This window comes from Arvicola amphibius, chromosome 17, assembly GCF_903992535.2.
Source record: "Arvicola amphibius chromosome 17, mArvAmp1.2, whole genome shotgun sequence".
Classification (NCBI taxonomy): domain Eukaryota; kingdom Metazoa; phylum Chordata; class Mammalia; order Rodentia; family Cricetidae; genus Arvicola; species Arvicola amphibius.
In genome coordinates, this window is record NC_052063.2 from 17,007,707 (window position 1) to 17,035,178 (window position 27,472).

Here is a 27,472-nt window from a genome sequence, read left to right on the forward strand (position 1 = left end):
CTGAAGTTGGGCTGGTCTCCCTAGGAGCAGCAGCCACAACAATCCCGCAGTTCAAAGTTAAGCAGCAATTACACAACTTCCAGCAACCCTCTCAGCCGGCTGCTAATGAGCTGAAAGTCAGGAACATCTGAGGAGGTGAAAAAGAAGAGTCCAGCCCTCCTCCTCCTTTCACCAGAGGGACCCAGGCACCCTTCCCCAGGCAAAGATCACGCTTCCATAAGGACTGTGTTGGTTTTCTTTCTTTCTTTCTTTTTTTTTTTTTTTTTTTTTTTTTTTGCTTGCCTTGCCGGAGAGACCATGGCTCCCTTTGGAAGAAATTTATTGAAGACGCGACATAAGAACAGGTAAAAAAGTTGTGTGTGTGTGTGTGTGTGTGTGTGTGTGTGTGTTGGGACTCAGTTTCCTAAGTGTGAAAATATGCTTCTTCGCACTTCGATTCAGATGAAAACTGTTTTGAAAGCACAAAGCCGGGAGGAGACAGCTCTAGAATGAAGAGCCAGCTCTTCAGAATCTATGTTCTGTATTGATGATGGCAATGATACTCACAAGGATCATGGGAAATCATGACCGATTTTGTAACGCTCTTTTCCCTTTATCGCAGTCTGAGTTCACTACAGGCACCAACATTTTCTCTTCAATTTGTCCTGAACTTTGCGGGAGAGAAGAATAACAAGATATAATTTGTTTAAACAGGGGTTTAGAATATTCACTTTTTGAAAAGCTTCAGACTTTGATAAGATGTAAGTAGACTTTCTATCCACTTGTTAGGGGTAAAAAATACAATGTTGATATAGTCTGGAAACAATGCTTTGGTTTTCCTGAGAGTGGGTCATTCCTAAGGTCTAGAAAGTTCCCAAGTGAAAACATTCCCATGAGGAGATTTTTATGAACTTCAGGTGACTTAGGCATTCAAAGAGGAGTCAGGCAGCTGAGTGCCTCAGATCTTCACGATTTGCCACTTTACCTTGACTTCATACATCAAGTCAGCATTAACTGTGGTTTAAATACATATATTTAAACCATAGATGAGAGGGGACAGGGAGAGCGAGAGATTGAATTTGAGATAATGGGATAATATCCATATTTATATTTTAGTACTATAAACTATTTTATTTATGTCTCAAATATTACCTTTTTATGCAAACAGCACAAGGATAATTTTTGAAGGCTTTCTATATCTTAATTTATTTCTTTCAGCGTAGGGGCTTTCCAAACACCCTCCTCTCCATTATGCCTGTTTGCGCTTGTCATAATTTGCTTAGCATAAATTTAAACGGTTACAATTACAAGGTAGGAAATGATATAATTATTTTAAAGTGTCTGCATGAAAACATAGTGATACAACTTTAAAGTAATTCTTCATACTTTATTTTGAACGCAAATATCAACTTCGCATATACTGTTTTTAACCCTCTCTAAATATATCAATGGCTTAGTTGACTGAATTTCTTTGAGAAATTATTTGGTTCTCTGAAGCTTTCTAAAGCACTTTTATTTGCTAATAACTCGATACTTTATGCTAAATGTGGTATTTGTGAATTAAGTATGTTTTATAAAATGTTAAGATAAGATGATAACAGTGTATTTTAAAAGCTAGCAATGCATGTTAAACTAGATTTAGTTTTTAATCTAAAAGTGGCAAGGTATATAAAAATACTCCAGAAAGCCCACCCCAGCTGTCCACCCCCAATTCTGTTGTTTCAAAGCGAATTTTTATAGTCCCACTACTATAGCATTTTTGCGTTTCTTAGATCACTATGAGATTGTTGTAAAAGTATTCTGGAAAGGCTTAGCATTTTAGCAAACAAGTTGTGCTTCTGGCAATCAAGTCTTCTCTTCTGAATTGTTGTTTGTGGTGAAGCTTTCCTTAAACCAATTCAAGAATGCCATCACTGACCAGTGGCATGCCATCTAACAGTGCCCTGAGCCCTCGAGTGCTCCCGTGCGGTCCTTTATCAACCTGCACAGTCCATTTTCACCTTGTGGCTTTTGTGACTGCACCTTCTGCTCTACCCATAAAACTAGCGGTCATTCAAGGAACCTACCGGAACAACTGTGGCATGATATTTCAAATGCAAAATTGTGATCAAGAGGTAAGAATGACAGAAAAACTGGAAGTTTACCAGCATTTCAAGTTTCTCTGAGAGAGCAGGTGTTGCTAAGGGGCATGATTTATGATGACCTCCATTGGAAGGTGTGAGCAGAGGTGGTAATGGGGGAGGATGTGTGTAAGCTACTCTGTTAGGACTGGGTTGCTTCCTTTTGCAGATTTTTGCTTTTTTTGCCGAGAAAGAGAGAGAGAGAGAGAGAGAGAGAGAGAGAGAGAGAGAGAGAGAGAGAGAGAGAGAGAGAGAGAGAGAGAGAGAGAGAGAACACAGCTGAGGACAATAACATAAAAGTATGAGTATATATGAGTGTTCGAACTGAGAACTCAATAAGTCACATTGGGCATTGAAATAGAATAATATAATGTGGCAATTTATATGAGGTCTTGTTAATTGGATTTGTCCGTTCAGCCCCTCAAGATGAAACAACAGATGAAAAAAGTTTCAGGGTTCAGTTCACCTGTTTCCTTGACCAGGATCTATATGGTTTAGACAACCCCAATTCATTAGCAAAACAAGAAGTCTTCTCACTAAATGATGAGTCAGTCAGCTGCTTAGTAGAGAATGTGATTGGTAATATTTGTCTTATAAGAACTAACTCATTCGTTGAAATATATTCTATTTGTGGATACATGAATATGTGTATATACAATTTGTCAAGCAGAAGGTTGAATTTGAGTAGCATATTTGTGTGTCATATGATCTCTAACTACTGCTGGAGTTTACTATTACAGAATTTTGACCAAGTTCACATATTAATTTTAATTTTTGCGTATCTTGTTGCTTTTTCTTCACTGTCGGGGTGGTGTTAAATCAACCAAGACTGGCCGAAATGAGCTAGGCCCAGAGCAGCTCAGAATAAATACATATCTGAGAGTTTCAGACATAAACATAATGTAAACGGAGCTGCAAAGGACGAGGCATAATAACATTTAGCTAACGAGCTGTGGAGTGAGGAGGGTGGAGTCATATCTGTCTAGACACCATTATGTGTTCAGGCCTGGGAGAGTGCCTGGCATGTTGTAGACCTGTAATACAGTTGTTTGTTTAGTTTTTTGTACTAAGTTATAATTTCTCCTCAACCCAGAAAGACTGTCATTACTTTAGTCCTTCTTCGTAGTATGATGCAAGCCAGAGTTGCACAAAACTCAATACTCAAGAGAAACCAAATGACATTGAATACGAACGATCAAAACCACGACGAGATAGCCAGATTATTTTATAGATTCAGACCCAAAGCTATTCCTCTTCTACCAGATAACTCATCACAAGTGGAATGAAACCTTTCATTAAAACGTTTGGCAAGTTTTCTTTAGAATATTCAAAAATACTACAAGGCAACGAACATTTCAGGCTCTTAACTCTAACCTTTCATGTAAATGGAAGAGAGCCAATCTAAAAGTTTTAATGATTATAATTAGCATTAATCTGCTCAAATGTTCTAATTGTATATTTAATTAGAAGAGTACCATTTTCAAAGGATCTCGTGTTCTCAGGGAATGGATTGTTTATTGTGGTTCCAAAATAATAAGATAAACTGTGAGAGGAAATGACAGGATCTGGGTATTGTTGCACATTTTGCTAATACGACTTTTGTTCAATATAACTAAAAATGATAGAAAATCGAGATGGCTTTTTTCTTTCTTTCTTTTTCCCTTTCTCTGTCTTCTTCTCTTTTTTTTTTTTTAACACAACAAACCATTCAGGTTTTTAAGGTGTATGCTAATGGTTACTAGGCAATCATTTTTTTTTCTCACATAAAAGTAAGGAGTAAATCCCCAAACACTGATCCATTTGCTATTGTTATGAACTTTCAGTGATTAAACTTAGATTTTTTTCAGAAGGTATGTAGCTATTCATAGATACTATATTTGTGACTGTGGTAGCCTTTGTATTGGTTTACGCCCTCAACTCAGTATTTTTTCATAAATTAATATAATTAACTATTAATTTAGAACATTCATAAATGTTTGAAGAACTACTGATATTTCAAGGTGAATTTCAAGGTTGTGATGTTTAATTAGGAAACATAACTCTCTTGCTTTGCTGAAAACAGTCTCACTGTGCTTCAAGGCCCCAATGGCCTTCAGCTTATGACCCTCCTGCCTCTGCTTCCTAAGAGCTGAAGTAATAAGCATATGCCATCCAAACTTGTACAAGACATGATTTCTTTATGTCTTACTTAATAACATTCAGGGAGATGGTATTGGTTGTAACTTTCAGCAATTCTTACCTCTATTTGAGGGTGTCAGTCTGTGATGGGCAATACAGACAGCTTTTTTTTTCTTTTTTCTTCTTTTGTGGATCCTAAATTAAAGGGTCCCAAAAAATGTACCTGTAATGAATATATTTGAAGCAGTACAGCTCTTCACATTTAAATAATTTTTAAATCATTGACATTCATGTTAGTGTTGAGTGGTTACAATTTACCTGGCTGCATTTTATTTTATTTTTTTAGCAAGCACATGTATCATAAATTAACCCTGTTAACTATTTCATCAAAAAAAGGAGAATTTGGTATCATGGTTAGAATCAAAGATTTTGGCAAGAAGACTCTCTCCTTTCTGTAATTAGAAGTGGAAAACATCAGGGACTCTTTTCTGTAACTTCAAATGGAGATTCAAACTGGTCACAAACTTGGTTTTAGAAATGCCAGGTTGAGTTTGTAAGTCTTTGCCATCCTCTGAGTTTCTTGATGATACCTGGGACCTTAAGTGTTTGTCAGCTGGCAGCAGACAACCCATTAGGAACAATGGCTGGAATGCTTTCTCCCTGGCAAGAATAGCTCCAGATCATTGGCAGGGGTAAAACTGAGCTCCAGGTTAAAACTTGAATTGTTGGGGCCGGGGGCGGGGGGAGAATCAACTTAGCCAGCTTAACATTTACTGTGTAATATGTTGCAGTAGGCATCATACCAACAAGTGGCACACGCCAGTGAGAGCAGCTCTTGAACAAGAACTGTTTTGAAACAAGTTAAACAATTTATAACTGGATAACAATTTAATTTAGAAAATGTCTTGATCAGTTTGACTGGTTAGTGGAGCATTTTAAGTGTATTTGATGTACAGTTATAGAGGAGCTAACAACAGCTCTGAGCATTCACAGAAGTTATCTCTATTATATATATTACATAATATTATATATACATACTTATACATTAAAAAACATATTGACATATGGGTTATGAGTTTACCTCTTCTGGGTACATATGGGCTTATGGTCCCGACAAGACATCTGTCTTTAGCATATTTATCTTCTAAAATGGGCCCTAATAATAACTGTACTTCAAACATGACAAAGGAAAAAGTCTAGCACATTTCCGTCTTCCGCCGTTCTTTAGGCATTTTCTTCTTAAGGTGGTTTTGGTTTGTTTGTTTGGGTCTTTCATGTTAGTTTTGTCTCATTTTGTTTTGCTTTGAGAAAATCCTTCTGTATGTATAATTAATTCTCTCCTGCTCTTAGATTATAATTATGGCATTTTCCCCTTTCCTTTCCTCCCCCCCCCCCCCACCTTCCCATATACCCTCTCATTGCTCTCTTTCAATTCCATGGCCTTTTAAAAAATAATTGATGTTGTATATGCATATATATCCCTAAATACAAACTAGTCAATGTATCGAATGCTACTTGTATGTATGTTTCACAGCTGACTACTTGGTATTTGATAACCAGCCAGTGCGTTCTCTTCAGGAAACTTTCTGACTTGCAAGCATTCCTTAGCTGTCAGTAATTGGGTAGTGTGGAGGTCTGTGAACTATACACTGGATCGTATCTATTGCCATCCTTATTCAACTCACACCTCGGTACTCCCGGATTTTCTGGCTCTCACAATCTTATCACCTTTATTCTGCATTGATCCCCGAGCCTTAAGCGCAGGAGTTGTACTGTAGCTATATCCCCTGGGACTGGGCTCCATAACTCTGCATTTGGTTCTGTTGTGGCTTTCTGCAACAGTCTCCATCTTTTGCAAAGAGAAGTATACTTGGTGGGGACTGCCATTATCTGTGGCTTTAAAGGCAAATGTTTAGAGTGTAGTTAGGGATTATGCTGTTGTACTAAAGTGGCAGTTTTAGGTTCTCCTCCAAGATTCATAATTTCATTAGCCCTAGGTAGTTGGCTAGGTTTCCATTACCTGGCCTGGTACCAAAACCAAACCAAAAGGGGCACTGTCACTAGTGACACTCTGGTGATGTTCATGCCTTTACTTGTGTGTTTTGAATGCAACTGTATATGTACATTAATGAGGTTCGGTGGCTCTCAGTAAACAGGCCCTGTTGATTTTAATGCTTTATTAGATCATTCCTCCTTCTTTTGAGACAAAAGAGAAATATGACTGGAAACTATGTGTTTTCCCAAATAAAAGACATGTTATGTTAGACTATTATAGTGTGTAAGACAAAGAGCAAGTGTTCAAAATACACAGGAAAAGTATTTTGGCTATGAGTGATTCTGTATTCACACAGACTTTAGGATACAGCCCAACTATGTCCATACTAGCCATGTGTGCCAAGGGGTAAACAATCAAAAATTCTTATACAAAGACAACAACAATAATAACATGCAAGAACAAATCTAAAATTTGCAATGCCTGCACGCGTATGTATGTGTCAGTCTTCTTATTTAAAATGATGTGTAGGTATTATCTAATTAATAAATTATTAAATTCATTCTATGACTGGAAAACTGATTCTTTTGCTGTGTTAGCAGCAAGTTGCTTCACCCTTGCTAGCATTTCTTATAACAATTCATTTTCTTTTGAGGATCTTTCTGAGACAGTGAATAAATGAACTCACAATTCACTTAATATTTAATACTGTTGAAAGCAGTAATTATCCAGACTCTAGAGATGAGGCATCTAAAACACTGAACCTTGGAGCATTCAATAAGTGACAATGGTTTCAAATTATTATTATTATTATTATTATTATTTTATTATTACCCTACAGGACTGATGTATAATGTCTAGGATCCTTGGGATGTAATTTTCTCATCTTAAGAAAAAACAATTAATTCTAAGCCAACAGATTTGTGATTTAGACATTTAGGAAAGACTTGCCACAGTCCTAGATATAATAAAGGGTCAATAGTCATTCCCCTTTCAGGACTGTTAGGTAGAAAATTCTAATTTTATGAAAATTTAAAATACATAAATATAGTGTTATATTTGGCACTTTGAAATTCTAACAAGTGTTAGAATTTCTGCAACAGAACTGGTCTCCTTATTACTAGTATAAAGACAATTGGAGTGTGGATTATTGAATATAAATAGAAGTTTCTACAAATACTGTCTTTTGGCAATAATGAAAGTACTTGAATTCTAACAGTATTTTAATCCCAAATTAATTTGTCACATATTAAATATATAACACAACATGGTTTTTTATTTATTATTTAATTATGTGTCTGTATCTGTAACTCTGTATGGGTATCTACATTTAAATATTGGTACCCATGGAGTCAGAACAGGGTGTGGGGTCCACTGGAGCTAGAAATTACTGTTGCTTTTGATCAGTAGAAAATAATGGGTGCTGGGAAACAAACTCAGGAATCCTTGGTGATTGACTCTCACTATAAGCATATGGGAGAGGAGTGGATGGAAGTGAAGAAAATAAAGAAACAGCATCGTAATTAAGTATCATTTATTAACCTCCCACTGTGACAGGCCCGTGCAAGAGAAGGGAACGCAGTAAGATGTGCAGAAAGATGTGGGATGGGGCTGAATCACACAGGCATAAGACTGAGTCAGTACCATCAAAACAGAAGAACCTAAGAACAGCACAGCAATATGGATCGTTTACCAAGGATCCATAACTATGGTGGCTGTGGTGGTTGAAAAGTTTTTACAACTGAGTTTACAATGGGTATGTTTAAGAAATAACTGTCAATGTTTCTATGACCTTGCCCCTCTTAATCTGTTGTAGTTGACCTCAAATAATCCTAATAATTTTGTTAGCTCCATCAGTTTATTGAATTATATGGTTGAGTTGTTTTAGCTCTTAAATTTTAGTTAATATTTTTGTGACTAGCTGCCCAGCTTTTGAAAGCTTTCATGCTCTCGTCTGTGCTATACAATTAGTACATGCTGCATGTGAACTCTACTTATGTACTTATGATGTATGTTTGCTATTCTCAACCAGTAAGGCAGGTATTTTATAGAGTCTTAAATGCCTTTAAATTACTCTGGTGTGTGTATCTGTTCTGATCTCTTTCAGCCCCACTGGAATTTCCTGCCATTGTGGTTAGCTGAAGGAAGACGGCAATGTCTTTGAGAGATCATAATCTCCCACAGAAGGGCCTGTGGGGTAGCTATTTTTTTTTTTTTTTTTTTTTGGCTCTGCCAATAAGACCTCAGATTTTTCTGGAAGCTAGAGCATATGCCTTTGAAAAGCTATGGTCATTTCCATGGGGTAAACATATAATAAATCCATTCCTACATGAAGAAAAGAAGCTCAGTTAAGAACTAGCTCTTTAGAAGCTGCAGATTCTTGATATTTCATTGTCACCGCACTGTGCTGGAACCTAACCACATCCTTTTAGGAGGCTACAAAGTATCGGCAGTTATTTCTTTACTTCCTAGCCACTGCTGACAGAGAAAAGTCAAAGGAAGTCCTTTCTTGGAACTGTTAAAAATACACACAAGACATAGCAACATGATCATCTTAGTGTTATTGGTTATATTTTAAAATGGATAAAATCATATTTTAGATAATTACATGAGTGAAGACATATAATAAAATGTTTTACACAGTCTCTCCCAATTGAACTATTATGTAAGGTTTTAATGTATTTTCCCAACTGAAAAGAAAACATTCATGAGGGCCGGGTGGTGGTGGCGCACGCCTTTAATCCCAGCACTCAGGAGGCAGAGGCAGGCGGATCTCTGAGTTCGAGGCTAGCCTGGTCTACAAGAGCTAGTTCCAGGACAGGCTCTAGAAACTACAGGGAAACCCTGTCTCAAAAAACCAAAAAAAAAAGAAAACATTCATGAGTTACCCTCTCTCTCTCTCTCTCTCTCTCTCTCTCTCTCTCTCTCTCTCTTTCCCCCCACACATTTTCTTTACTATATATGTCTACTATTTTAATATATTATACGCTATTCAAATGATATATATTATATTCTTGTTATGATTCAAGGTGCACATTAATGATTTAAAAGATCTTGAAATATTATATAAGCCCAAATTTGGGTGACTTATAAAGGATTAGCGACAAGTCTTATACATATGATGCTTTTTAAGGAGCTGAATAATTAATAGACATATAAGACCTATCTAAATGATGAAAGTGTGGGCAATTGCAACTGTCATTTAAAAAAAATCATCTATCCAACAATAAATATATATCTTATCTTGAAATATATATTATACCATATGTCATTTAGTTGCTAAGAATAAAGTAGTCCAAGTTTCCTTGTTGCCTAATATATAAGTATGGTTCTAAAGCAACGTTATAACACAGGAAATTAATAAGAAATTTCAGATAGTTGTTATTGCTATAAGGAATGAGAACAGCATGTCACATTGAAGAATGTATAATGGTTTGTAGAGAGGCTTTTAAATCAAGGATTAAACTGAAAAAAAAAGATTACGGTATATAAGGATCCAGGGGAAGACCATTTCAGGCATATAAAGCATATGTCTTGTGTTCATCAAGGAAAAGGGCTTTGTGTTGCAGATCACAAGTGACTGTATTAGAAAAGTAAGAGTAAGGGAAATATATAGTCTCCCTTGTGTTTTGGAAAGACCAATGTGTCTATTATATGGAGTGATAAGTGTGGTACATGAAGAGAGGATGCAGGTGGGACAGGAGAAAGCCAGCTGCAATAGTCTAGTCAAAAATCATTACCAGTGTAGTGACAGTAGAACAGCAAGAGAAGTAGAAAGACTGAAGACGTTTGGAAAGTGTTTAATGTGTGAAGGGATATTGGAACATGGATAATTAAGAAATTTTAAATTACTTAACCGCAAGCGGTTGTGCTGATAGAAAACATGCATGGAAAAGCAGATGTTGAGGACATGTGGGGGCTTAATGATTCTTGAGTGCTTTGTTAAGTTTCAAATGCTAGCTCAGCACTCGAGGGGCGGTGCTTAAGGTGAGATTGATGTTTAATGCTCAGGACAGGAAATGTAGGTAGAAGAGTTTCTTCAGTGATAAAGAGAGGTCTACTTTGGTGTTAGATAGCAAAGGCAGCATTAAACTATAAATGAGATATAAGATTTGACTTAAAAAATGGAAAAAGAGCAAAGAGCATCACAGGCTTAAAGAAAAGTCAGAGAAAAGTGAGGTGCTTGGTATTGCTTCATTTTGTTTTCAGAATACTGATGGTTTACTTCATTTCATGGTAGAAATCCCTAACGATCTGTGATTAATCTGGAGACAGAAGGTTGAAGGCACGTCAGAAAGAAGACGTATAAGCTAGTGAGAGGAGAGATAATTAAACAGACCTCTTCATAGGAGAGTGAAGAGTTAAGTAAGAGTCACCATTGGAGATAGAATTTATAAGAATTCAAGTTCAGTGACCGGGGCAGTGTCAGGATGGAAGAGAGAATCCATGAGGACAGCAGTTTTGGTTCTGAGTCACTGAGGACCTAGGCGTGTCATGATGAAACGCAGGAAGAAAGTAACCAGGACAAATTAAGGGAGGGAAGATCAAGGGGAAGAGTGAAAACACAAGGTGCCATTTAAATGTTTCCAAACATTCTACCTAGACACCTGGTGTTTGGACATAAGCACCTGGGGAGGGACCGTGATAGCCTCCATTCATCTTGCCTGTACCGCCACAGTTCTGCCTTCATGTAGGAATGATTTATATGGGTCATCGTGCTTCTGGAGTAGGGCTTTGTAGGCCACATGCACTGGTTTCCAGCCAGTAGTAGGCTGACTAATCCAATGATAATCCCACTCAGTGCACATGGATCAATCATCTTTAAGTGAAAGAAAGAGAAACAGAGGCAGAGAGAAAGAGGGGGGGGGGCAGACAGAGACAGATATTTAATTCCTACCATACAAGGTTTCTAGATGTCAGAGATGAAAGATTGAGTACAAGACCATATGGGAAGCAAGTTCAAATTAACCACAGCAGAATACATTGTAACTGAGTATCCACTAGATTCTGCAGAACCATGAGGAATGGGTGTCTATTTCTATTTGGGATTGTGTGAATGGGGTTTTTATTAAAACTAAAATTTTCTAGAGGACAATTTCAGAGAATTTCCCAGAGGAGACAACATTGGGGACAGAGTGTTATTCAGCTGGGGAAAAGGGGGGGGGGGTGTTTTGATGTTTTGTGACAAAACGTGTGTGTGTGTGTGTGTGTGTGTGTGTGCATGTGTGTGTGTACATATATGTATCAGGGCCAGTTCATTCTGTTTGAGAAGTCATTATATAACAGTATAATAGAACAGTCAGAGGTCAGCAAGTAATTAGGAATTAATGTACATGTAAGGAATTGTTTGGCTATGACGTAGAGACAGATCATGAAAAACTAGTTTAAAAGGTTGAAACATCAGTTGTCTCCTCCTATGATTTGCATGTCCATTTATTAATGTGGAGAATTAAAGCTCTAGATATACTCATAATTTTTTTTGCTTCCACATTCCCTACAGCTTTGCTTGATGATTATCTCTGCTTAAATTCTTCCTGTCTTCTGTCTCTTGTTCTTCAATTTTTATTACCTGATACATTACCACTTCTACCATTTAATGACATCTTCACCCCAATTATCTTTCTTACACAAATCCAACCTGCAAACTATAATTACTTTCTCAGCTTCATCACTTTCCACGGTCTCTTTAACTCATCACAAAGAGTCTGCCCCCCAACTCATTCCAGAAGACGCACCTTTCTTCTCATTTTCAGGTAACTTCTAATTGCCAAAGTCAGTAGCCATTCCCAGAACTCACATGACTCCACCCTTCATAACGGGTTGTGACTTTTTCAAGCTGTCCTGAAGCCCTCTCATTCTTGGCTTCTAGGACACCACTGTTATGTAGTCTTTCTTCGTTTTCTTTTTCATTCTGATGTCATGTTTTCCATAGGCCTTGTGTAGTCTACACTTGGAACATGAAATCCTTATAGCCACCAACTCTTTATAGTTCCTTTCACAAAGAAAAGGTTTATATTACTTCACTTCTTTAGTAGGTCTTGCTATGGCTCAAAAAGAAAAAGAGATAGAGACAGACAGACAGACAGACAGACAGACAGACAGACAGACAGATAGACAGAAAGAAAGAAAGACAGAAAGAAAGAAAGAAAGAAAGAAAGAAAGAAAGAAAGAAAGAAAGAAAGAAAGAGAAAGAAAGGACCAATGTTATAAAAAGATACTCTGTGGAGGTACATGGAGGCTTTCAACCTCCCCTCTCTTCCTTTGAAATGTTTCCTGAGATTGTTTGATGACAAACCTGCGATGACGTACCATGATGGACAAAGAGAACCACACAGGCATGGACTGCTTCACGCTACCCATCCTTAGGAAGAACCTGCTACTTTGAAAGCATAATCAGTTATTGTTTGGGGTTCTCAAAAAGGAAACTGATGAAGAAAGTTCAAATACCTACAGCCCTCAGTAAAGACAACATTCAGGTTGGGTAGCTTTTCCTACAGTCAACATGTTCTGTTGGTATGAAATAATTTTCCCTATAATACAAATCAGTCAGGAAACTTTACTTTCCAGGTAGAGACAGAGTTAACACTGGAAAGTGCACACTGGAATGGACAAAGAGATTTAACATTTTCTCAGGGCTTTGTCTGGTAAATACTAATGTTAAATATTTACATTTTGATTAAAATCAATTTCCGGAATCTAAACACTGAGCTCAGTTTACTTACCCCCCAGTAGTCTTCGATGCACACTCTTCATACACTCCCTTCCCTTTCCCTGTGTATGGGGATCATGTTCCAAACCTACACTGCCACCGCGGAATGTCAAGGGCTCTCTTCTGCATGACTCGCTTATAGTTTCCCTCAATTAGATGGGCATTCCTGGAGCATAAAACTAGTAAGTGTTCACACAGGCATGTGCCAAAATGGACTGTTCAGAGCCATCTTCTTTGCATTTATCTCCATTAATATTTTGCTCTCCTGTCTTGTCATGGGAAACTTAAGTTTTCTACAGAACTCTAATTCTCAAAATATTTTAATCCAAATACTAATGATCTATGTGTGGAGGAGGTTTTATAGGGTTTATGCTTCATTTCAAAAACCACTGATTCATATTTTCTCTGTGACCTCAGGAAGGATATGGGTTACTTAGTTGGGAAGGGTCAGTGTTTGTCTCTTACAATTGACAGGGCTTTGCTCAGAGTTGCTGTAGCTAGCGTTTGCTTCACACTGAGTCTAATTAGCCCCAAAGAGATTGTGGGTCAGAGTTGCCTCGCTTGTTTGTGCTTGATTAATTTTAACTTTTATCAGATTCCACTTTGTGAGTTTCTAGATGGGTTAGTATACTTTTAAATAGTCAATAAAATCATCATTTATCATGAATATTTCTAAGGCAGGTATAGCATATTTGCTTAATTTAAAACACTTTTATTTATTTTTTTTGAGATAGCACAGAAAATCTCAAAACAACTGGCCTTGGGAGTGCATGTTTTGATCCCAACACTCTGAACATAGGTAGCATGGAATAATCTCTGTGAGTTTTGGGCTAGCCTTGTCTACACAGTGAGTTGACCAGCTGGTCCTACACAGTGAACCTCTCTCTCAAAAGAAAAAATAAAATAAAAGCAAGTGAGCAAGAAGAAAAGAAGAGAGGAGGGAAAAAATAAAATTAACAGCCCAATATAACTCTTAAATACTGGGAAGAATGGGGAATGTATCTAGTTCTACACCATATTAAAAATAAATTCAACACTTTCTAAAACATACAAAGGACTGCAATACACTTTAGGAGTGTTAGTCAAGAGGTTAATGTTTTAAAATTAGCAACCCATCAGGATATTCTAGAACATCAGACTAAAATCATGTTATTTTCATATAAAATATCAAGGTTTATCTTAATTTCTTATTAAATATTCCATGAGAAGGCAAATGACACAGTTCATTTTTTGTAGTAAAGAAGGTAGCTGAATTTGTGTACTGAGAGTGTTTTGTGCAGATCATGAATTTTCTGAGTTGTGACTAGAATACCAAATAGTTTAGAAAGCATTAAAATGTGTGTTTTTCTTTTCCTGGGTTTACAGTGAAACTGTACCAGGTTATGTGCTCTCAGATTTCGAAAGTCAAGAATTTCCTTGTGTTTGTTCATGAGTAGGCAAAAGTTCTGTGGGAAGGGCTGGATAATAAATGTCTTAGAGTTTGTGAGCCATCAGCTCTCTCTTTGCTAATTAGCTTGGCCCTTGTAGAGTGGAGGAAATCAGAGAGAGGATGCAAGTGAACAATCATGACTGTGTTTCAATAAACCTTTATGGACACTCACATTTAGTCAGACAATCTCCATGGGTTACGAGAGAATTTTCCCCCTTTTTAGGAACTTAAAATACTTACAAGTTTAAGAAACACTATTAGCTCCTAGAATGATGTCTTTCAATTTTCGATCCCAATTCTAGCATAAGCAGCTGTTGTTTAAAACAAAGTACTGACTCATATGCAACAGAATACCGTGTTGTAAAGATAAAAAGTCAATATGATGAGAAAAAAATAATTGTGAATGAGACAGTTTACTACAAAATGACTGTTCTTACTCCTATGTAAAATGGGCATAACAGTAGGACAATATTACATTGTGATGAGGATTACATAAATAAAAATGTTAAAATTATTTGGTACGGTGAAGACAGAGCTCACAGTAAGCATCTTTTGAGCGTTATTACTGTACTAGTGTTTGGGTAAAGCCATCACGTAAGTACAGAAAGGCGATAAGGAAATGAATATCTTTCCACAATGCTTCTACTTCCCAGCTCTATGACAATTTCCTGAACAGAAAAGTCAACTTGTCACCTTTGTTTGTTATTGGAACGGTCTCAAGCTTCTGATGTCCCTGCCTCCGCTTCCTGAGTGCATGGACGTCTCAGCACTCCAGCACATTCCTTAAAGTTTAACTAACAAATGAACGCAGATGCAAATTATACCTTATATGCTGTGTTTCAAATGCATAGGCTATTTTGAGGTAATTATCAAAATGAAATGGTCTAATAAATTTACGAAGATTTAGCTTTTTAAATTTTTGCACATTTAATATTTGTCCTCATGAAGTTTTATCTATAAGTTTATATATATATATATATATATATATATATATATATATATATGACAAATCTAACTGGTCTCATTGTGATCAAGCATACATGTTTCTCTCATGAAATAATGATAAAGCTGGTGAAATGAGTCAGATAAACTAATCACAGTCGCAGGTTGACAACCCATAATGCTTGGGGAAAGTGCTATTGAGCTAGGATTTATAAACTTCTGGTCTGAAAGTAGCTGTGACATTTTAATTGCTGTTAAGCATCAAAACTGATTATGTCATTGTCAATATTTTAAACTTTTTAAGTGAAATAGATCTAGATTTACAGTCTCAAAACCAATTTATAACCTCTGGCATATATCTTAATTTAGGGAGCTTCTTCTTTATTCAAAGGAATTCAGTGTTCTTGCTGCCAATGGGATGGATCAGCAGTTTAGATAGTATACTGCTCTTGCAGAGGAACTTGAGCTCGATCCCTAGCACCCAAATCAGGCGCTGACAACTGCCTGTAACTCTAGCTCCAGGGTTTATTTCTGGGCTCCATAAAGAATTAAAAGTTTTGGTTAGAGCCACATGTTTCTCTATAACTTCTCGCCATGTTTGAGTCTGTGCTTAGTAAGTACCTTGTTATTCTTTAGTTCCTTTCATAATATTGTTTCTGAATCTTGTCATGTAGACTAATTCTCTTGTTTATTGACATGTTATAATATGAAGGTTATTTGCCTTGAGTTATTGAAAGATTCAAAACCTAGACCTCATTTCTCATGAGATTTAATTTGGGTGGAGTAAGCTGAGAAAGGCCTGTTTGAATGGATTTTGTAACTGTCATGGCCATTTAGCTTTTTCATGCTCAAAGTAACTCAAAAATTAAACTATTATGAGTCACTAAAATCTGTTATTTGGGCTGGAAAGATGACTAGTTGGATAAAGTACTTATTGTACAAATGTGGGGACCTGATTCTGGAGCCCCAGAACCCACATAGCAAGTGTGGCAATCATTTGTCATCTCAGCATTCATGAGTCAGAGACCGAGATTCCCACAGTAGGCTAGGTAGGCTGTCCAGATCATTGGAATCCTGCTTCAGTAAATATTGTTAAGAATAGGGGAAGGCACCAAGTGATGCCAACTTCTGGCTTCCACATGCACACACGTGCAAATGGATATACATGTGTTGTATGGAGAGAGGGCCTGCTTTTGGTCCCGGCCTCCCAGCTAGCTTAACCCCCGAAATAAGCACACAGAAATTTTATTAATTAAATTACTGCCTGGCCCATTAGCTCTAGCCTCTTACTGGCTAACTCTCACATCTTGATTAACCCATTTCTATTAAATCTGTGTATTACCACGTGACTGTGGCTTACAGGCAAGATTCTAACCTACATCTGTCTCAGGCTGGAGATTCATGGCATCTGCCACACTGCCCTTCTTCCCAGAATTCTGTTCTGTCTTCCCCGCCTACCTGAGATCTGCCCTATCAACTAAGCCAAGGCAGTTTCTTTTTTTAACCAATGAAAGCAACATACAGACATAAGAACCTCCTACACCACACATGCGTTCCCACAAATGTGTGTTCATATAATGCAACATGGAAACATATGTACAAGTACTCACCAAACACATGTCAAAAATATTTCCTGCTCTATGATTCATTAAAGTTATTTTTTCCTAAAATATTTATTTTGTGTTTTTCAGAATACTGGTTATGTAACAGTAAATAACATATTCAACTCAGCATATTGGAGGCTTTTGCATTCATGAATTAAACCAACCACATATCTAAAGCATTCCAAAAACAATTGCATTAGTCATGAACATACACAGACTATTTCATTCCCATTGTCATTATTCTCCACACAAGACAGTTTATCAAAATGCTTGCATGATATCTTTAAGATATGGGTATGTTGGAATCATTCAAAGATTATGGTAGAAAGTGCAGGGAAGATGTGCAAATCTTGTACCACTTTACAGAGTGGCTAAAGCATCTCTGGGGTTTGTCATCTCTGAGCTATGAGGTCTGCAAAACAAGAACTGTGGATCCTGAGAAGTGACTTTGTGTTGTAATGATTCTGTTTTGTTGTTGTTTTTAAATCTATGGAGACAATTTTCACTTCCCTATGGAATGAGAATTTTGAGTAAAAGTCATTTATTTGCATTCTATTTTACATGCTACACTGTGAAATTTTCTTACCCTAACCAAAAAGGCTGACCATATATAAATCAGAAACCCTCACTTCACACCCAACAGATAAAGGCAAAAATGAGTAGTCGCTGGTGATAGTGCAACTCATGTGAACAATTATGTTAAGACAGTGTTAGGATCCAGGGCTTAGGGAGATGACTCTAGGGTAAAGGCATCTGCTCCTGTGCTTGATATTTGAGTTTGATTTCTAGAACCTACATGTTGGAAGAGGTGAACTAACTTTGGCACATTGTCCTCTGTCCTACAAATACGTAAGATGTTGTAAACACACAGAAACATAGAAACACACACACACACACACACACACACAATTAAATGAATAAGAATACTTTTATGTGATATCTTTTGGTTAACAGAAAGAAAACAATGTTATATTCATTATCGTTTAGTTGCTGAGATGTTCCATGAAGGCTGTGGCTCATTGATTTATCTGGTCCTATTTAACATTCTTACAACTCAAAAAAAAAATAGTCACAGGTGAGAAAAAATTTCATCATTTCCTGCAGTTGTAGCTGGATATTTCCATTTCATCCTATAAATGCCACAAGAATTTTATCTTGTCTTCCTCTTCGCATAAATTTTGTGAGCTTGGAAATCCCCTTAACCATAATCTTGCTTGTTCACTCTGTCTAGGGCAGGCTAGGGTTTGGGGAGAGTGTGTGAGAGCAGCACAATGCTCACACATTCCAATGACTCCTACCACAGACAGCCGTCACCCAGGTGTCCTTGTTTATTCCCATTCCTCTGTACCCACACATCTCCTTTCACCTGACAACCCACGCTCCATATTTACTAGCCCAATGTTCTTTCCTAACGAAGAAGGAAGCTTTGAGAATGTGTAAAACCAGGGGTTTCCATCGACTAGCATAGTTTTATTTTGAGTGTGTTTTGAAAGCATCAAAATGCAAAGTCATATTTCTTCCAGTGCAGCTAAGGGTTAACAGAATGTCTACATGGAAAAGGTTGGCCATGGAATGGAAAAGGGGAGAAAGTTACCTTATGTTATATTTAGCAGAGGAATAACATTCATCAACATTTGTATTTGACTGTGTGAGACTCATAATGTCACCTTTGTTATTTTTTTGCTTTTATGCATTTTTTTCTTCTTAGATTCCATAGGAAAGAAAACAAAAATGAGTAGAGGTGTAGCTTAGATAAATCGTGGAAGCAATGAGCCATTTAAACTAGGATTTCCTAAATACTTTCAACCCCAACTACTTTTTCCCCCACAAATATTAGATGGCTCAAATCTGTCAGTATTCTACATATTTGTAAAAGTCAAATGCTTACTGGCTATAAAGCATAAAGACAATTTAACTATTTATTAGAATATATGAAAAATTTCACACTAATAAAATGGATCTGTTTATTTTGCCTTAAAAATTAAAGTTAAGCTAGGCAGTGTTGGCACATGTTTTTAATCCCAGATCTCAGGAGGCAGAAGGAGGATCTGAGTTTGAGGTCAGCCTGGTCTATTCCAGGAAAGCCAAGGCAGTTACATGAGAAACCCTGTCCTGAAAAACCAAAGGTAAAAGAATAATTAAAATGAAAAGTTTTTGAATATTTGCATATGATGTGAAGTATACCTTTCAGGTTTGATGGGCAGTCAGTGATAATCGTCAATGCTGACAGTGCAGCTTCTCATAAACACATCGTGTGGAATGGAAGAAGTATGTTTATGAAATATTTCAGAAATTGTTAGAAAGTCCTTCTTCACCCCTTGTCAAAATTCCTGTAACTTTATATGAAATTGAAATCAGCAACTAGAAGAGGAAGATTTGAAACTGAACATTTTAATAAAGTACACTGCAAAGATATATACTCAGGAATTTTGGTAAGAGCAAAAGTATGTTTTCATAATCAAATTATTGTATTTCTTAAAAAAGCAAAATTTATATCTAGCAATTGCTCCTGTTGAATATAAGCCATGTGCCTCTCTTAGCAACAGTTACCCTTGTGTGGAGTGAGCCCATACAGGGTGCCAAGTAAGCTTGTGTGTTCAGAACCAAGACTACAGTGAAACACCTTAGATTCATTTTATGCTTGAGTCTAACTAATTTGAAGTTATTGTACATTACAAAATCTTTTATTACTGCCAATTTTTTGACCTCTTGCATTCAGTTTCTTCAAGGCTATGAGTTTTGATTCATAATTGAAAAACCTATGCTTTAAACAGTGTCATTGGCATTTTAGATTGGACAGTTCTTGCTGCAAGGGACCCTTTCGTGAATTGTAGGATATTGTGTTACTGGACTCTACACAGTGGATGCCAATAGTGTGTGGCAACCGATGTGTAAACTAGTAGTATATGTCAACATTGACAGTGTGTTCTGAGATGTAATCTGGTGTGACAGATCATCAGACATCCAATGAATCTTTAGCTTAAAATCAATTACAGTAATAAGAAAGAAATAGAGATTGGCCTTTGGGAACCAGTCAGTACTGATTCACTCCCAATGCTCCTCAGCTCACTATCTTTCAATAAGATTATCACAATTTTTAGCACAAATGTCAGTAATATAAAAGACCTCATGAAGTGTCTGAATTTCAAGCATAAAGACTTGTTCTACAGAGATTCATGTGACAAAAATGTTTGATTTCAAAGCAGTCCTGTGCATGATAGATACATTGTATCCACATCATACTTTCCAGGCAGACCTAGGAAATGAAGAATTTTTGTATAGAATCCACAGAAAAATGTTTCCAGACTTCCAAATGTTGTTATTACATATGGGTTATATCATAGTGTTTCTATGCAATACTTGAATGACACACATAGTGTATAAAGTAATTATTCTTAGTCATTTCTACTGATTCTTATTGTTTTGAAATTTGGTTCTCTGTGAACTAAACAGTTAGACTGGTAAGTTGTATATATTCACATTCAACTATATTGTTGTCTGCTATATTCTTTTAAGAAAATCTGTTCTTTAATTCTACATACCAATTTCAATGCCTGTTCCATTTGGATAACTAAAAACTAATGTCAGTTTATCCATTCATCTTTAGTTTCTTCTGATTTACACACAGCACCTTGTATAAAGACAAAGTTTAGGGCTATCTATTTGGCGTTGTAATGCCATATATAAGTATATATAAGTATTTTGCTTCATTTTAGTTTGTGACTTCAAGACTTAAGTTTTTAATTATCTTCTTGTGCTTTATTATCAGGAGTTATTAAGTGTAATGTTTGATAGTATAAATTTTGAATTTCTAAGCCAATCCATCCTAACTGAGTGGAATTTGTGGCTCTAAATTTAATTATTAATGAGTGAATATTTTGTGTTCCTATTTGATGACAGACATCACATAAAATGCCTAATACTCAATATTGGACATCCAAATCCAGAGAATCATATAACTATACTGAGAGGGATTCTCTTTACAAATAGTGCTAAGATACAAACACCAACTTGAAGTGAATCATTAGATGTAGTAAGGAGGCCACCTGTTTGTCCTGGCTGCCCAGAACTGAAATAATCACACAGAAACTGTATTAATTAAGTCACTGCTTGGCCCATTAGCTCTAGCTTCTTATTGGCTGACCCTTACATGTTAATTTAACCCATTTTGATTAATCTGTATATCGCCACGTGGCTGTGGCTTACGGGCTAATGTTTCATCTGGCTCCGATGGGGCTACATGGCTTCTCCCTGACTCTGCCTCCTTTCTCCCAGCATACAGCCCAGCTTTCCCCACCTTGTTCTATTCTTCCCTGGTATGAGCTCAAAACAGTTCTTTATTCATTAACCAACAAAAGCAACACACAGACAAGACAGACCTCACACACCAATTAGACTATGAAGTATTCTAACTTAAAAACATTAAAATTGGTTGTAATATACTTATGACCTATAAGTTTGTATATGATGTGCCTTACAAATGTACTTGTGGCTCAAATAATTAAAAATTCATTGAATTGCGAGGGTTCTAGTTTCACCTATACGTTACACTATTTTGTGAGTTCATAGGACAGATCGAGGTGATTGAACCTTGGGGTACACACTTGATGTTTACTACTGGTCCCTAGGCCTTCCCTTTTGCTCTTTACTTCCTGGCTGCATGAGATGGGCATCTCTGTACTACTGAGTCCTCTCCACAATGATAATTTACCTCACCAAATCCAAGACATCATGGAGCCACCTGATCATGGTTTGCAGTTTCTTAAACCATGAGCCAACATAAATCCTTCCCTTCTTGGGTTCTTATCTCAGGCATTCTGTCACAGCAATAGGGTCTGATTAATACTCTCCAAACCAGAGAGCAAAACCAACACAAAGTACATCTCAGAAGTGTTATGTATTTACACATTTTTATTTACATGTAGCAATGCCTTGTGAAATCAGTCTTGGATCTCAAGGGCTACGATTGCATTCACTAGATAAGCATTGTTTGTTATATTACAACACAATCCAGGTTATCACACTAAGTTTGTATTTTCAAACTTTTGTTATGTATATATTTGTAGATAAACACGGCTTTCACCAGATAGCACATTTCCAAAAACTGGTATGCTAGATCTGAACTCCAGCGTAAACTAAATTAAGAAACAAGCCCTCTTTCTAATGTTTCAGAGTTAAATTTTTTTATTCATATCAGGTGGCTAAATTTTGTGCTTTTCAAAGAACACAATTATTTATTAAGGAAATATTAAGAATTCTAGTGTGGTTTAATGTTTGTGGATGTTTATTTTGACTCTGTTTTAATTTTGATACTTTTTTATTTGGGAAACACTAAGGACTGTCATGATTCCTCAGCAGTGAAGCATCTGAATATACTTGGTATATTAAAGAACTTAGATGTAGATCTGCCACTGAGAGTGTGCACATTCCAACCCGACACCTGTTTCCCACGGTGTGCCAGAGAAAAGTCTTGTAAGTCATTCCTGTCTTTGTATCATGTACGGCTCCATAGAAAAGGTGATTAGGAAATATTTGTCAAGTGGGTGTATAGAAACTCAGTCAGAACAGTATCAGAAAATAACTCATTTTCAAAATCCTAAGCCAGCAACAAAATACTCTTTATACATAATAAAACACAGGCAAGTCAAGACAGATTTGTTACCTACATTTGACAATGAGTGGTCATTACATTTACATGTGTTAGGTCAAGTTGCAGAAGTTCCAAAATTTACTGTGTTTCAAAAACTACTTTAAAAATCCCCCCAAATATTTAGTAAATAGTTTACCCTAGAAAATGCACAAATGTGGGTTGGATGTTTGAAAGAAGACACTTTTAAAAAAGGTTCAGAATCAGTGGGATTATGAAATTATAATAAGGTCCCTAGAACCAATGAGGTTATGGGATTATAATAAAGGCCCCAATTTCATATGTAATACAAATAAATAATTTTTTTCTTATTGCCTTTAATAAACATTATTGCAGTTTGATGGCACAAGCTAAAAGTTAGCAGCCTTTTGGGGCAGGGAAAACTCAGTGTTTAAGAATATGACCCTTTCAAAGTAGGAAACATTCCAATTGGTGTAGGAGTTCAGGGAATCTTGGGGAATGACCATGCACATAATTTTGACATTTCATAAAATGAGTTTCATAAAAGGAATGCGTTCTCCGCTCCCTGCTTTCCAGTGTTATTCATACCTCTAATAGAGGGCTGAAGAACCCACCCATAGGTCAGATAGCAACCACTGCTGAAGACCAGAACTAAAAAAGAGAAGAGGAACAGCTATGTTTTGAGTGTGCGTGTGTGTGTGTTGAATATACATGACTTGTCAGCTAATGGAGATGCCCAAAGCAGCTAAAAGTCGTCACACTGTATCAGCTTAGAGACATAACTAATCTTTAGAAAGTATTATAAATATTAACATAGTCCCACACTTTCCCCGTGACTGCACTGCAAGTGAGAGAAGCCCTTCAGGGTGGACACTGTGAGTTCATTGTTCTCAGATGATAAAGTTTTCATGATAAAGTTCAATAAAATAGCTCTTTTTAAAATTTATTTAACCCATATGTCTAAAACATCCAACTTAGGAACTTGGAATGTCTCCACACTTTTTATTTTTATTCGTGAATTGAGATTAGTATCTGTTGCCCTTATAGAACTGTGACCATTAAATGATTTAACACACAGCTGATTTGAGAAGAAGGCCTGGAATATTTCAAGTTCTTTAGATTTCATTGCTATAATTCCCATTGTTGTACTTTTAAAATAAACATAGTCAGGATACCACCCTTCTTTTAAAAATATATTATTCGACACAAATTACTGTGTGAAAAGATTTTGCAAGAGATTTGTCAAAATCCGATATGGATTTCAGGTGAAGAGCATTAGTGAGTTTTGCTTCTAAAACATAATCATTGCACATTTTAAGTGCTGAATAAAAGGCCGACAATGTCTTTGGTAACTTCTTCATTGAGCATGTGCTTCAGGATCATTACATAATGTGATGAATAATTTGCCTTAACTCACACAACAAATCTCTCATGGCATCATAAATCACATTGGAGTATAAATTGTATCACCGATTTGCTAGCGTTCTTTTGAAAAGAATTGCGAAAGACACAGTCTGTGTGACTTACACTCACAATGGAAATGTGGTTTCAACAGTTCTCCAAAGTGACTATTAGCAGTTATACAGTGCCCTTACTTTTTAACTCAAGAAAACTGTTTTTATCCACCTCTTGATAAACACTTCTATATATTTTAATTTACATTTGAAGTCATGCAACAGTTTATTTCTGCCCTGTATTTACAGTAACAAGGGAATGGATAATTTATGTAACTATGGTGTTCAGAAATATAATCTTAAGGAAGTGATTAAGGTTGCATATCCTTGCATGCACAAGTATAGGGCGTGGCTGCATACAGCCATGTGTCCTCTCCATGTCTTGCCACAGGATGCTCTATGATACTTTGGGATTTTTATCAGCATGAAGTCCTTATTAGATGACATCCCTAGGCTGGGCGCATTTAGAACTGTAAGCCACAATAAACCTTTGTTCCCATTTAGAAAGCAGTCTGTTTCGATTATTTTGTTAGATAGTAATCAAAACCAAACTAATGCACCAGTTCCCTCAATAGCAAAAACAGGATATGCTACCAATTCTATGAGCATGCATATTCCAACTCCAATCACTTCTTAATATTTCTATGTCTAAAAAATAGTTATTTTTTTCATCCTTTCCGCAACACTCTTGTAAAGGCTGGTGGGAGGTGGGCCTTGGTGAAGGACTCTGGTCATTTAGGGCAGGTCTTCAGGGCCATGATTCCTTCCTGCTAGAAATCTGTTTTGTGTATGTATCGCATTATATGCTGTTTTTCTATTCCCTGTCTACCAGGTTCCCTACTCTACATGTCTCATACACTCCCATGGTGTTCTTCCCAAGTATATGGAACCAAGCATTAGAATGAAGCCTCTGAAACTGAGTGACTCCTTCCTTCCTTGAATGGTCTATGCCAGATACTTTGACACAGCAATGCAAAACCTGATACACGATACCACTTTTGTAGCAGATTCCTGCATAAACATCGCCTTTGTTTATTGCTATTACCCCATTACCATTTCTATAGTGATGTCAACCATGCTTGTATAGAGTTGGCATAAGCACTTGCTCGATGAAAGAATGGCTGCATTGAATATAAAATCACAGAGCTAGCTATTTTTGGCTCTACAAAATACATAATCTGATCATTCCTGCTTATATACTCTAACCTTAAGACTCCTACATAAAGGGAAATGCCTCATCTTATATCTTCCTTTGCCATGCTCCCAGCCATTATTATCACTGTATCTGTTCTGCGAACATGCCAAGACTAATTTTAAAAGACTAAATGAAAAAGAAAACAGTCCACATGTTTTCAGTGACAATTTACCCTTCCCATAACCAGCTAGACAGGCAATTGGATAAGAATCCAAAAGCTTCACATTCCTATCTTAGAGCACATCTTCCTATTCTGCAGTAACGCTGTCAAATTATGTCCCTCGTTAAAAGTAGAGGCAAGAAAAGGCATTAATGCTAAACCATCATTCTGAGTTTACAAAGGTGATGACAGAAATATAATGCTCTTTGTTTTCCTTTTAGATCTCCAACTAAGGACATGGATTCCGAAGAGAAGGAAATTGTGGTTTGGGTTTGCCAGGAGGAAAAGATTGTCTGTGGATTAACTAAACGCACCACCTCCACCGACGTCATCCAGGCTTTACTGGAGGAGCATGAAGCTACCTTTGGAGAGAAGCGGTTTCTGCTGGGCAAGGCCAGCGACTACTGCATCGTGGAGAAGTGGAGAGGCTCAGAGCGGGCCCTTCCTCCCCTGACGAGGATCCTGAAGTTGTGGAAGGCTTGGGGAGATGAGCAAGCCAATATGCAGTTTGTTTTGGTTAAAGCTGACGCCTTTCTCCCTGTTCCGCTGTGGAGGACGGCTGAAACTAAACTTGTGCAGAACAGTGAAAAGCCATGGGAGCTCAGCCCGGCCAATTACATGAAAACTTTACCACCGGACAAGCAAAAACGAATCGTCAGGAAAACCTTTCGGAAACTGGCGAAAATTAAGCAGGACACGGTTTCTCACGATCGAGACCACATGGAGACCTTAGTTCATCTAATTATTTCTCAAGATCATACCATTCACCAGCAAGTACAGAGAATGAAAGAGTTAGATATGGAAATTGAAAAATGTGAAGCTAAGATCCACCTGGACCGGGTAGGGCATGATGGGGACAATTACGTTCAGGAGGCGTATTTAATGCCCAGGTTCGGTGAAAATGAGCCAAAGCTAGATTTTCCACCTGAGGACAGCCAGGCTCCGACGGACCCGAACGACAGCGAGGGGATGGCACAGCTGGAAGAACGGTTGCAGTACTACAGGGTGCTCATCGAAAAGCTCTCGGCGGAAATTGAGAGGGAGGCGAAGAGCTCGGGCATCGACGGAAGTGAAGATACAGAGGGGGCGGCGGCCTGGGAACTCGAAAACTCTGATCTGGAGAACGTGAAGTGCGATTTGGAGAAGAGCATGAAAGTTGGTCTGAAAATCCACTCTCACTTGAGTGGCATCCAGAAAGAGATTAAATACAGTGACTCACTGCTTCAGATGAAAGCGAGGGAATATGAACTCCTAGCCAAGGAGTTCAGTTCGCTTCACCTTAGCAACAAAGATGGATGCCAGCTAAAAGAAAATAGAGGAAAGGATTCCGGCGCTCCCAGCAGCGGTGAGGAGATCCCTCCGTTAGCTCCAGGGGTGTTGAACACATACACAAATGACACAGATTCGGATACTGGCATCAGCTCCAACCACAGCCAGGACTCTGAAACGACTCTGGGGGACATACTGCTGTTGTCAACATAACTCAGATGCCTTCTTTCTGACAATTACTCATGTTTTGTGCGATTGAACTAGAAACTCTGTTCCATATATGACTCTGTGAAAGTGTAAACCGTGCTAAAATATCTAGTAGTTAATAAATAAAAAGCTAGTGAACACCGTTGTTCGTTTACCTATAGTGCTTCCAATTTGACTTAATTACAGGTTCAAGCAATGAACTGTGTTGGAGGGATGCAGCAGATCTAGTCCGTGGTTACATAACACAGAAACAATGTAATGGGAATTGATTGACCGTTCCCCCACATGAGACAGGAATGACGTGAATGACGTGAATTTGAAAGCAGTTCTCAACTTTGTTCATCAGACTATCCATGCTGCAAGCTGACAACATTGTATCATTAGAATGTTTCAAGTCTATAAAGTACAGGTCTGCTCCTATGTTGCATGTGTCCTAGATGGATTAATTCAAATCTTGCTTTTCAATTGTCAGGTTGTAAAATGTATTTGGGGTGTATGTGTGTGTGTGTGTGTGTGTGTGTGTGTGTGTGTATGTTGTTTCCTGGCTGCTGTCTGTTTAAGTCTAAGGGACAGGAAGCTGTTGGGACATGCATAATTCCTGACAGTGAATCAGTTTGGGCCCAGAAAGGGCAAAGTCAAGTGCTATAGTCACTCAGCTTTTCTCCCCCTTAAGAACATCTAACGT

At 37.3% G+C, this 27,472-nt stretch overlaps 1 protein-coding gene across 1 annotated transcript; it reads left to right on the top strand.

Annotated features, from left to right (window-relative positions):
* Positions 1-270: 270 nt before the first annotated feature.
* On the top strand, positions 271-26,793 carry Rassf9 (Ras association domain family member 9). Its single transcript, XM_038315122.1, has 2 exons — positions 271-344; positions 25,533-26,793. The coding sequence occupies exons 1-2, from the start codon at positions 298-300 to the stop codon at positions 26,791-26,793; spliced, it is 1,308 nt and encodes a 435-aa protein (XP_038171050.1). The 5' UTR covers positions 271-297.
* Positions 26,794-27,472: the final 679 nt, after the last annotated feature.